At 37.9% G+C, this 13164-nt stretch overlaps 1 protein-coding gene across 2 annotated transcripts in view; it reads right to left on the bottom strand.

Annotated features, from left to right (window-relative positions):
- The window catches only part of B3GAT2 (beta-1,3-glucuronyltransferase 2), an 882895-nt gene extending 875221 nt beyond the window's left edge, over positions 1–7674 (bottom strand). The window contains exon 1 of one of the 2 annotated variants that reach the window (XM_044063900.1): positions 5998–7674. In XM_044063900.1, the coding sequence (XP_043919835.1) occupies positions 5998–6519 (522 nt within the window). In that variant the 5' untranslated portion in view covers positions 6520–7674. The remainder of the gene's footprint in view (positions 1–5997) is intronic. The other variant, XM_044063899.1, reaches the window with a different exon arrangement.
- Between the last annotated feature and the right edge of the window lie 5490 nt (positions 7675–13164).

Below are 13164 nucleotides of genomic sequence, written 5' to 3'. Positions count from 1 at the left end.
ACTACATGGGAAATGTATTACCTTGGATAGAAGGTGTTTAATATAAGTCACAATAAATGAGGCAGTGTCTTGGGATAAAATCATTAACATTTACTACAAACAATACAAGGTGTGATAAATAACAAGACGTTTTGAATGTATCTGGGCAAGGATCACTGACTATAAACAAAATGAAGTTGAAAAGGTTGTGTCTTGCTAAACTACATTTAGTATAAGTAACAAGAAGTAGAAAGAGATGGCAGTCCTGGATAATGGGCAACTGTTCTAACATCAAAAGATGGGGTTGAGGGGTGACTGAAGGGAGTGAACACTATTGTACTTTATTGGGGGTAATAGTGGTAATATTGTACTTGTAAACTGCTATGCAGTAATGATTTTGCAATATGTCCCAATCAGTGGATCAAAGGCCACCATTATGTCCTAAAGTCTTCAATATCACCATCATGTCATAAAATTTATTTCAATATAGTTATAGATTTATTCTCTAGGCAAACAATGATATACGATTAGGTGTGTCGCACAGCTAGATTGCACAGCTCAATTTGTGTTATCTGTTAGAAAAAAAGATTATGGATTCTTACTGCATTTCTTTAAATAAAACATTACCTACTGGAACTATTTTTTCTCTGTACAAATGTACCTATATATTTATTTCAAAGGTGATATATTTCTATACAATGGAGTGCTTTGAATATAATTTCCTTAAATAAAAGTGTGTAAAATGGCATTCAGTTAAAAAATGCATGGGAGAAGCAAATGGGTTGAATATCACTTGCAGAGGGAGACCCCCTGCACCCCCAATAAATCAATCAACTTAGGTGTCACCTTATGAAAAAAGGTAAAATCCTATTTTCATAAATGCCATTAGTTTTGTACCAGTCATTGACATTCATTAAAGCCCACTTCAGCAGTATATCAGACTACTGTGTTTTTCAAATGTAGCAATATCTGCAGATCAGAAATTAATGCATGCATGTTTGCATGTGTTTCATTTTTTATGACCCTTTTTGTAAGTGCAAAAAATGCTTTGCAGGTTTGTATTAGATTTTTTAAATGCATGACTAGAGGCTAAAAAGCAGTCAGCCTCTAGACATGTACCTAATTAGACCCCTAGCTCTGCACTAAACACCCTTCTGGGTCTTCCTATTTACTAAAGCAACTTGGATGTGCTCTGTTTTGAGTCTAATTATTGTTTGACTAAAATGCTTTGGACAGCAGTGTGATGCCAGATGAATTGCTATTTGGATTATAGTTATTTCTGTGGATTATGTTTTTTTTTTTGCGACATAAAACAGTAACAGTTTTTACTTTAGACTATCAGAAGATGATATTGTCCATACATTAAATGTATAATTATAGCACTTGTATTCTAATGTCACATATTTTGTGCAGCAGTATTGCAACTGTGGAATTATGGCTGACATCAAAAAGATGCAAAGTAAGTTGTGACCGCGTTGCATAATGCTGACTGCTGTGTCAAGCGCCTAAAATATATTGGCTGTTCCATTGCCCTGGGATACTGACAAGACATTTACAGATATGTAGCTGTTTCTCACCTAGTGCAGGAATGTTAATTTGCATTTTCTTAGACAATATATCAGACAATTTGCAATTTTATGAACGTGAGTCAGCAAGCTCCAAGCAAAGAGGTGGACTTTACAGTTTAGCAGGAAATAATTTTAAGTCTCACATGTTGGCACAGAAAATAAGGAAAAGAGGTGCATTTACTGTTGTAGTCAAGCCGTCTGAAATGGAATGCAGACAAGAAAAATCTGTCCAAGGGGGTCATATAAATGTCTTTTTCTGAAGGAAAAGGGAATGGCTATCAGATGACTGCATACACTGACACATTTCTTTTTTGTCAGCGCAAAACGAAATAAAAAAATAGTGGGGAGCCGGAATGATTACTTTTGTTGTGGCAATTGTAAAGTAAGGGGGGTTCTGTCAGGGTGTAAATGGCCACAGGGCTCAGATGCCTTGTATTTTATGATTCTGTGACATGTAAAACAAGGGTTATGTATTTTTTATTGACAGCAAGTGTCCAAAGTGGTTATTGGCAAGGTTTCGTACATACGTCAGGGGTATCACTTAGCTACAGCAGCGATGAGCCTTATCATTTCTTTGCAACTCCCTTAACCTCTACCTAACAGCTACACTGGTAAAATACACATACGCCATTTTTTCTTAAATAAAATTAAAATACATAACTAAATGTTGCAATCCCTTTGATTCTGATGAATTAATGTCTTGCAACCTGATTCTGGTGAAACTATACTGTGTGAAATGAATAAATGACTTACTTTATGTGATTCTTGGCATGAATGGTTCTGCTTTAGGTTCATACTGTATAGTTATTTGAACGAATCGAACCTCTTCAAGCACTAGCCATGAGGAAGCATGGCCTACTAATAGCACATCTACACGGTATATAAATCCTTATGCTAAGTTTAGTATACATGAACAGCATAAATGTGACATTTAATGCTTGTGTACTAAGACTTGAATGCAGATCTGCAGCACACTGTCTTTACTTACATGCGTGTTGCCTCAGTGAAATGTCTACTTACATAAGGGAAACATCTACCCATATTTTAATACAAATGGCAGCCCATAATTATTTTAAACCCAGTTTCTGTAGTGGCATGGTATATACAAGTAATGTGCCTGCTCCTGTTTGGATTATGTTTTTGTATGCCCTCATTATGGGGTACACACAAGAATACACTGTTTAGCTGTATGCCATATTTGTGCACATATCTGTACAAAATAAACATGCCCTGTCCTTAACGCTTTCTGGATGAGTTTCCAGGATTAATGGATAAATATTTTGAGAAGTGTGAGTTGGGCTGTCTACTTCACATGGGTAAAACTTTGATTTTTTGGAATTTGGATGAGCTTCATGAAAATGCAGGGAACTTAATCGTCTAATGATTACATATTTCCAGTTTCATGATGTTGGTGCCATTCATTCACAACTGGTTGCTGTTTCCAGTGGATCTTCTAAACATTAATAAGCTAGTAGCTTCCAGAGGATAAAATTGACAAGTGCATATTTCCCATTCATTCTTTCAACAAGAAAATGAATTAATCCATTGGCCATGGTCGTATATGAACTTCAGGAGGTTATTTTCCCGCAAAATGATTTATAGAAAGCTTTTTGAGTTTACATTTCCTAGATGTAGAATGCTTAAAATGTTGCTGCATCTCTAATAGGTTTGTTAGATCACATTTCTGGTCTCTGAAACAAGAAATCGATAAAAGAGTAAAAGTAACACACCTTCCAAAGAAGTTGAGGAAAGTAGAGCTGAACTACTAACCTTTTACATTTGTTGCAGGGCGTTGCATTCTGAAATGCACATTTTATGTTAGGGGGACTTATTACTGGATGCTATTTATTTTAACTGCTCTCCCCCTCTGATAGACACCCTATACCTGTGCATTCCTTGTCGGTAACATGTGATCGTTAGCTGCTAAAACATTCGCTGTTGCGACAGGTGATCTATACAAATGACGACAGCAACAAATGAAAAAAAAAAAAGTTTTACCCATGTGAAGCAGACAGCCCAACTCACACTTCTCAAAATATTTATCCATTAATCCTGGAAAAAAAACCCAAAAGTAATAGAGGGACAAAGGGGCAGAAATTGGGTCATCTTTAAAAATTACTCTAACTTATTTAAAAGAGTTAATAGAACAGCAGTTTTGTAATTTTCTGAACAATAAGAACTATGAAACTTTAATGATCAACTCTAATCCTTAATGATTCACCAGAAAAACATTAAGATGGACAGTCCAAAAATATGATACAACATCAGGGACTTTTGAGCGTTATGACGTTCCATCCAGCCTTACCAAGAGGACAGATGGCGAATTTTGAGTCCCGTTTGCGTTTTTTTTCACTGAATTTTGTTTTTTAATTAGACCGTCAAGCAGATAGCTCTAAACGTGCCTTACACATAGACAGGATAGCAGAATTATACGTACTTGTGCTCAACGTTAACTTGATGTTCATAAACGCAACAAGTCGGTCGAGTCACTTTATTATAAACAGTGGCTTTTGCAGTTTACCGAGCTTGTTTGGTCACGAACGCTGTCTGGAACAACAGATTTTGTTATGTAAACTGTGCATAATATCTGTTAGCTAGCTACTTTTTCTTTACATGACTATATAGTAGGGTACAGAGATAAAACAAAAATTTAGTACAACTTTTCAAGTTATTGTTGAATTGTTTCGCTTCACCATTTCCAAGCGTCCCCATTTCCCCTCTTCTTAACACTCGGCACAGATTATTTTTAATTATTGTATATAACCACTGCATCTACTCACCACAAGGAAATCTCATAATTTATCTGTAACGCAGCAGCCTAAATAAATGCTGTGCGAAAGAAAGAAAAAGAAAGAAAGAAAAGGCAAAAAAAGACGATTCAATATACTTTGACGAAAGGCAGAATTTGAAAAGATTGCTGTGTTGCATGTTAACCTACCAGTGTACATAGCAGTTGTTGGTGCCCACCAGGGTAAGTTGGTCTGGTTTTCTCATATTTTTTTAGCTGAGTTCTTAATAGCAACAGTCCACAACTACAACACAGAATTTACTGGGATGTTAAGAAAGAAAAACCTGGTTTAAATTCTAAACTGCAGGTCTTGCATTGTATTAATTTAAACAAGCATGGCAGCCTGACTGTCCTATTCTTGACATGGAGGCAACGTAGTTAGGATCGGCACACCTGACCCCCCCCCCCAAAAAAAAAAAAAGAATTACCCTTAATAAGAAGTTGTGCAGTAAAAGCAAATCGTTCCACGCCTCTGTGATTTGAGTTTAGATTTACCCCTCTTATCCCAAGAGTCAGATACAAAGTCATTCATAAACGTATTTGAGACTTAGGCACCAAATTAATGACGTTTAAAATTCCTAATAAATAATATGAGTTTTATTAGCATATATTTTCTGAATAAAACAGCGTATGTAAAGGTAATGATTGGCATTATTTAATTATTGTAATACTCAGTTTACGAAGAAAGATGCTGTGATAAAATAAAAAGTCATAAAAAACTTATTTCGGTGTTTTGCAAAACACTTTAACGCGTAGACGCTATATACAATAACAGATGAACTGATTGCAATGTATCAAATGTAGACACAAACTGATATATATAGACCATCCACTTGTCAAGAGCAGACAGTTTAAATTCTGAGAGTCAAGCCACCCTGACACGCGCGGGTTATCATTGGTAGACTTGCTCACTTTTCCAGGGCAACAACTTCGAACTTATAGCACCTGCTGGTTATTTTTTTATTATTTATTTGCTTCTTTGAAGAAATGATGCCTTTGCTGAGTCAGACATAAGCATACTTATCAGCAGAGCGCTATGACAACAGTTGGGAGTTGAGGCAGTGTATGTTGTGATGTCGTAGGATAAGCAAAATTCATCCGTGAATCTAGTTGTAAAGACGAGTTTGCTTTTATTAGTGGGTCTAGTAATTTTAGACGTGTTCTAAGAGATGCAGGATATACCCCAGTGACAAAACTATCTGCGTTGGGGTGCGTTGCGTATGTGTGACTGACAAAGACCCGTGTGATGGAAGAAACCTGCCAACCTTGCAAAATAGCTGTGGAATTTAACAATTTCAAGTCTGCTGTGCTTTAAAAAAACAACACAGCTATTAACTGAACTAAGAAGGCAAATGTAAATGGTCACCTTTCATATGTTTGCAGTGCATAAACAAAGATAAGCAATAAGCAAACAGCAGAATTATTTATCTGGGATTTATATCCAAGCGAAACGAGAAGATAAAATGGATAAAGTTGATAAGACTGCTGTACACCATCTAGAGATGTTGGACGCCATGGTTGACTTACAAAGACAAAGTGTGGCTGTGAAAAGGAAACACTATGCACTAAAGTAATTGTACAATAAGCATGCCAATCAGTATGCTGATGGTGGGGTGGGGAGAGATGGATGAAGGTGATGAGGTGACTGAAGTTAAATCGTACCTCGCTGAACAGCTCCAAGCTGTAGGTGTTGTCATCGTCTGCAAAGTATACGACTCCAGGTTCCTGAGGTGACCGCCGCTGCACTCTTAACCAGCTCAGGCCGGTATTGCGCTGCTCGGTGGCTCGCGGTAAGCCAGCTCGCTTGTAGCGCCTCGGTGTAGCCACATTCAGATGGGTATAGGGCAGCCCAGACGAAGCTAAGAGTCGCGCGACCAACTCAGTGCGCGCGGCCGCATCCTCCACCACTACCCAGTGCAGGCGGGGCACCTGACGGAAAGTGTTGGCGAGCCGGGTGAGCTCTGCCTTCTGCACAGCTCGCGTATATGTGGGGGTGATGGCATAGATGATGGGCAGCAACTCGGGGTCGGCTGCAGCGGTCCTGGGGCCCTTGCGATCTACAAACTGCTGGTGCTGAACGGGCAACCTGACATAAGAGCGCTTTGTGTCGATGTCGATCATAATAAGGACGATCAGGATCCAGGGCAAAATGATGAATATAGGACTATAAAAAACAGATTTCATGGTGTAGGAGAGAAGTCACGATCTGAATCAATGGACAAGTTCCGTAGTTGCAGTACCTTCAATTGCCATTCAGTTTATCGGGAAAACATCTGTACCTTAAAAACTCTTGAAAGCAAACTTTGATGGTCAGTGTGGTTGAAAATGCTCACTGGTCAACAGATGCAGGCTCATCGGATAGCCTCCCAAAAACATTATTATCTTAATTCTCGTGGTACTGCAGGCATTTTACTGTAGTCTGGAAATAAATCGATGCAAACTACATTGGCTCCAATGGATGGGGAGAAAGGTGCCAGGTAACGTTTTAAAAGGAAAATCCTGAATGGCAGATGAACTTGGACCTGAAAAACTAATCGTATGTAGGTGTAACCCAGGTTTACGAGTGATTCTTCCTTGCAGGTAAATGCACATCCAAGTCTAGAAAAAAAACATATGCTTTCCTAATGGGACAACTCGTGGAAATTCTGTGGCTCAAACACTAATCCCCAAATCAGAGTAAAAGTTCAGGTGCCGCAAGATAATGTCAGTTTTACCTCATACAAATCTGATCGCTGTCCGAACACAACTTTTTACCCAGCAGCATTGTGAAAGGTAGAAAGACACAAAGGAAGCAAACAAAATGCCAATTCCACCGATGACGGAACCAGAACTACACCACTGAATGCACAACTCTTTCAATGCTGGTATATAGTTCATTTAACTCTTCGGGCAGTTTTGATAAATGTAGACAAAGAAGCCTGCGCTGCAGCTAAATCCGCGCTATTTCCCTGCTCTTGCTGACTGACTGCTGTCTAGGTATTATTCAGAGACTCAGGAAGAGGAGGAGGTGTTGGTGGGGGGATGCTGATGAGAGTATTGGGATCTGTCTGTTTGCTGCTCAGTAGCTGTAGTGAGACCCAAGCGAGAATGAAGCAGCAGGGAACAGTAGGAGTTGACGTGCATTAACCAATGCCAAGCTCTCGAGGCTAGCCAACATGAAAAAGGATAATTCACATTTTAAAATTCAGAGTATCCAGGTTGTGCCAGCGAAAGGCTGTACATTCGGAGTCATTACCGTTTATTTCTACTAAGGGAAACAAATCAAGGCAATTTAGGGCACTGGTCCGTCAGATCTTGTATAGGGATATTTGCCCTGAGAGTCATCTGCTAGCATTATACACCTCATAAAATGTAAATTGGTCTGCGAGTTCTCTAATATTTATATTATCAGACCAACATCCTGGTCTTTAACAGCCTTATTGCTTTTAACTGCATTTTCTGCAGAACCATGTATGCCATTTAGAAGTGAAGTGAACTTAATACTCCTCACCTACATTTGGAAGGGGGTGGGGTAGTTACCTTTAATTACTCAGGTGTATGAAGAGCAACCAGCACTGTGGTAGCACTGAAGCAATAGGTACCTACTGCACTTTGATGATTCGTCACCTCTTCAGTTCTACTCCTGATATCTCACAGAATGGTGCATATAAAAATATTTTGTAATTTTTGCAAACGTTGAAAGCAGCAGGTGGGAAAACACCTTCTGAATAAGGGTAACGCAACGGATCATTCAATGATTTTATTACATTAGTTTGCTTTTGTAACTGTCATTTCAATAATAAGAGCGAGAAGCGCTGACTACGTGACTATACAAATCATAGTGGTTCAGACAGCTGCATAGTTCAAAAACATTTATATAATATATTTTCATTTTATTAACAAATAATCTCTCTCTCTTTCTCTATATATAGATAGAAAAGATATCTGCCCAGTTTCGGGGGGGGGGGGGGTGCTTAAGGACTAGAGTGAAAATGTTGTGGTTGACTTCTTTATCACGTTAATCTGGGAAAGTTTATTCACGCTTTGGGTTGCCTTTTGCTTTTTGGAGCATTTGACCGTGCACATTGCTGATGGCTTAGCTATTTCCTGGATTTAGTGCGGCGTTATTTTATGAACATTTTATTTTGTTCGTTTTTTGCATCACATCACTGTCTTTAAGTAGTGATGATGGAACTAGTTGGGACTCGCAATAGCTATAATTCTGGATTAAACGCCCGAATAACTAACGTTAGTGGCTTGTTTTTATTAAATATATATATATATATATATATCAAATAAAGTTATAGATTAACATGATAGCTCTGATTACAGTAAAACAATGTGGGTTTCTGTTTACATGTAATATGTATATGACACATATGTGTTTAATCACCACCTGTGTCGTTTTCAGCTGCTTCGTTGAATTGACTGCGTTGAACTGCAGTAGTTAATAAAACAAGGAATGGATCAGGCAGCGTCCAGAAAATCAGACTAACATGCACAATTATAAGTGAAACCGCGATCGTTACACCACCACAAGACTATTACACACCAATTATTTAATTAGCTGCTGGTATACTTTGGATCTGCTGTTAATCTTGGTGTTGAGGATGCTTTCAAAGGACCTACTTGTAATTTATAGTACTAATCCTTAGTGGAGATGCTGGAGGTGCACTATTGCATTTAAGTGGTTTATAATGCGATATTCGTGGAGCTGTTCTAACTACCTCGTTAGTGTTATTTGTCATCCTTATTGTTTGCTAATATTTTAATCTGCATGCATGTATGCGGAACATAATGCAACTATGTAATTACGCAGTGGTCCATTGGGACCGCTTTGAAAAAATTAACTCTGCGTCAGTTTAATTTTTCATCTTCTGGAAATACTGCTAACGCTATTCGGGGTTGAAGTGGCACAGCAGTTAGCGTTGTTCTTTCACAAATGGGAACCATACAGTCCTTTTTTCACCTTGGTGCCCTTTTTGGAGTCTGCTTGTCCTCTCCGAATTTCTTGGATACGTTCCTGGATTCGGGGACAAGACTTTGGCTTCTTGTGACTTTGAGATGGATAATTAGAGCACGCGTGAATCATTACTACTGTACGCCACAACTAATCTGTAAAAATGAATAAGCTAGCATGCTAATACAAATGTTTTGCAAAGTTGTACGCAAAAATAAAAGCATTTTCCCACATGTCATTTCACTTATTGGAGCCGACATAACAAGGAGTGGAAACGTAAATATGCAGATCACATGTACTGTAAGTACTAGGGTGTTTTAAGCTTTGCCAAATTTCTCCTGAAAGGAAGAATCAAACAATGTACTTTGTGTTCTGGCAATTAACACCTTAACCATTATACCACCACCTCCACTTTATGAGGTAGTAGTTACTATCCCTGGGATAGTAACTGATCTGGCGCTCCAGGGATCTGCGTCAGGCCTGGAAGGTTTGAAGTTGTGCAATTAAAACATTCTTTTTTCTTTTTGATCAAATATCAGTCAAAACATTCTGATTGTCTATGTATGTATTCTGATATCTATATTATTTATTGTATTTAACCAACTACAATAAAATGATCACATATCCACCAAATTGAATGAAGGGTATTCCGAGATGGAGAAAATGCAACAGGAAAAAAGAATTGTAAGATGAATAAGATATTGTGCAGGCATACAAATTAAACGTGGAGATGTGCAAAATTGTGTACTTAGGTCACAGGAACAGATAGAAGAAAGACCACTCAGTGGTAGAGGTACCCGCTACCATATACCGGCGGATGCAAATCTGCGAACAGTTATTTCTGAGGAAGTCAATGTGACCAGAGTTCGTAGCTGTCAGACTCCTAACTTCAAGAATCAGGGACAGATCCAGAAATAATCAAAGACAGTCAGGAGCGTTTTTTTTAACTCTTTTAAAAAGTGCTATTGACTCAAAATCATTGAAGGAATAGGAGAACGTGTATTGACATGCGTTTTCTGAAGTAAAAGAAGTCTATAACTGTAATTATTATTATTACTTATTGAGTAGTTCAACACTTTTTCTGTCAAAGTCACACGTTTTAGGAAAGATTAGACGCGGCTTAGCAAAAGTCTGAGCCAACATCAGGGACAGGTATGCTGGAGAATGTGCAGTGTCTTCAGGGAGGGTGAAGAAAAACGATCTAAGGTCAGGGCAAGTACCATAGAAACCTCAGCAAACTGGCAGTGTCACAGCAATAATGACCCATCAAGGACTGCTATTAAAGATGTAACAGTTTTGCCTACAATTTACAGTGCTCCGTACTTACGTATTCATTTTTTCTTTGCTAAGTGGGTGAACAAGGCCTTTTTTAGCCACAGCCAGGGTCATGAAACATACACAACAAAACTAAGAAGTTTACAGTAATTAGATATGATTAAAACAAAACAAAGTGTATGACTTTTAACAATAATGAAACAAGTGACAGTAAAACCAGTATGCACAATACAGTGTTCACATGTTAAAATATCAAACAACTGTAAAACAAGCACATCTACATTTCTGTGATGTGTGACTTCATTATTTTTTATGCTTAAAATGAAGAGATTATTTGCAGCGGTAATACATACGTACACAAGTGTTCCAGGATGCAAGTATAATCTGCAGATTTTTTTTTCACAAATTGTTAATGAGAATTTGAGTCTTTTTAGTTTGAAGGAAGTGTGACTTCTAAGGAAATATGCAGTTTCAAGCACTTTTTTGTTTGCTTGCCAGAAGAGGGCAGTAGCTTTCCTTAAGAGGTTTAAAGATAAGGGTAGTGAGTAGATATGTGGACCTAGCCAAGACAGACAGCCATTTAGCCTTGCAAATAAAAGTACAGTGGTGCTCAGTAGGACTAGCAAGGTAAATACATGCAATAATCTTATGTTTAGTTGTTTGTAGGCATCCTGTGATCTGTCATGAGGCAGGAGCAACAATGGGGAAATTATATTCAAGTAGAGATATTAAAGTTTTGATTGATACTGCATGACTGACTTCTATTGTAAGTAGAAGAGAAATGCTATAGGCCACAGCAATTTGTTATAAAATCTTAGCTATAGTCAACTGGACATGTTTCATGAAAGGCTAGGGTAGAGTCTAAAGAAGTTCTTAGTATAAGGGAAGAAGGTTCCAGGTGGATTCGACATAGCTCTACTCTGACATCTGAAGAAAATATTCATATCCAATCACTGATGGTTAAAATCAATGCTTTTTGCTGAGCCAGATAAAACCTGCCCTTATTGGCTTTACAGTTTACTTCTGTGAGGCACTGTAATTCATTTGTGAATTTTCACTGACTACTTTTAAATGGCTGAAGAGGGAAGGGTTGTCACTGGGAAGTATGATACAGTATTACAGCACCTGTTTGACCTGTTTGAGCTTTGGGACTGCAAGCATCGGATTAATATACATGGAGAATGTGCTTTGAGGTTTAACAATCCAGGATCAGCTACTCAATAGCACCTCTGCAATAAAAAACTTGTGATGGTATTCTAATGTGTTAACCTTATCACATGGCTATCAGAAACACTGATCACAACAACCAAGTATCACCTCCGGATGTGAGGATAGATGATCCACACCTAGATACACATTAAGCACATAATATTATTATGTTCTTACCCTTTTGATAGGAAACATGAAAATCACTGTTTATTTATTCATTCTTAAATATATGTAATTGTAGGGAGTATACTGAATATTGGAGGCAGTTGCATTTGTTATAAAATCACTTTATTAAGTATGAACATTACGCATTGAACATATTTCTTTGTCTTTTTTGCTTTGCCTAAAGCCTGAATCATGACTAAACAGGTGTTGTACTAGTACACCAAGCTTGTTAGTAAATAGTCAGCTAAAATGAGGCTGCCAGTTGTGGTTTTGTGTTAACAACAAGGCAAAGTTAATAGCTACTTAACATAATTGTATTTTTGAGCGAGGGTGAGCAATATTCCTGTCAATGACTTAAACCGAAAGGTGTACCCTCATGTTTTAAAGGTTCTACGGCATAACTGCATACTCTTGTTGTAAAAAGGGTCACCGCATCATATCCTGAATTAGATGTTTTTCTGTATGCTGATGACTTAGTCATATTCTGATGACTTTGTTACAGTTATTAAAACAATGGTCATTATCAAGACCTTTGCAAAGTAGAGAGCTGGTTCTCAATTATGGATCTGGGCATTACATTAGAGGAAGATCAGACTGATGTTTAAGTCAAGGTCCTAAAAATACAGTTGGTTTATTGAACAGTGGCATATTCCAGACCATTGAAGAAAGTAAATGCTGAGGACTGCGGCTGGACCTAGCACTTTCCTTCTGTGTGCACAAAGATCAGCTGCATAGCAAACTATTCACATTACATACAATATGCTATATCATGAATGTTTTTCAAACTATGCTATGGTTAATAAACGGATTTATTGAGACCTACAATAACTCCATTGAGCTCCTATGCTGTATTCAGCTGTGACACTTTATTGTATGTTCTTATTAATGTGGAGCTTTTCTCTCCAGGCCTTCACTGAAAGTGGGCTTGTTTCAGCCCAGTGGACCATCCTGGTAAACAAATGTAAAATAAATAATAAAATAAAATAAATTTATTACCTTCTGATTGTATCCAGGACTAGCACATAACTTCTTTAAACAGAATAGATAGATTTATGATACCATCTATAAAACTATAGTGGTAAAAGACTACCATGTGAATCAATGTAAACCCCTCCTTACTTAAGTCCCCTGTGTAGGCTAGAAGCTAAAGTGTTGTACCCAGGTATGAACACTTAGGCCATCTCAGCATTGGTATATAAAAACACTCCATAAACTATTTTCCACAGCAATGAGCCAAGTGC

The sequence above is a fragment of the Protopterus annectens genome, chromosome 2.part2 (assembly GCF_019279795.1).
Source record: "Protopterus annectens isolate FY-2018-M chromosome 2.part2, PAN1.0, whole genome shotgun sequence".
NCBI classification, from domain to species: Eukaryota; Metazoa; Chordata; order Ceratodontiformes; family Protopteridae; genus Protopterus; species Protopterus annectens.
The sequence above is the reverse complement of the archived record's forward strand: the minus strand, read 5'-3'. Positions and strand labels throughout refer to the sequence as shown.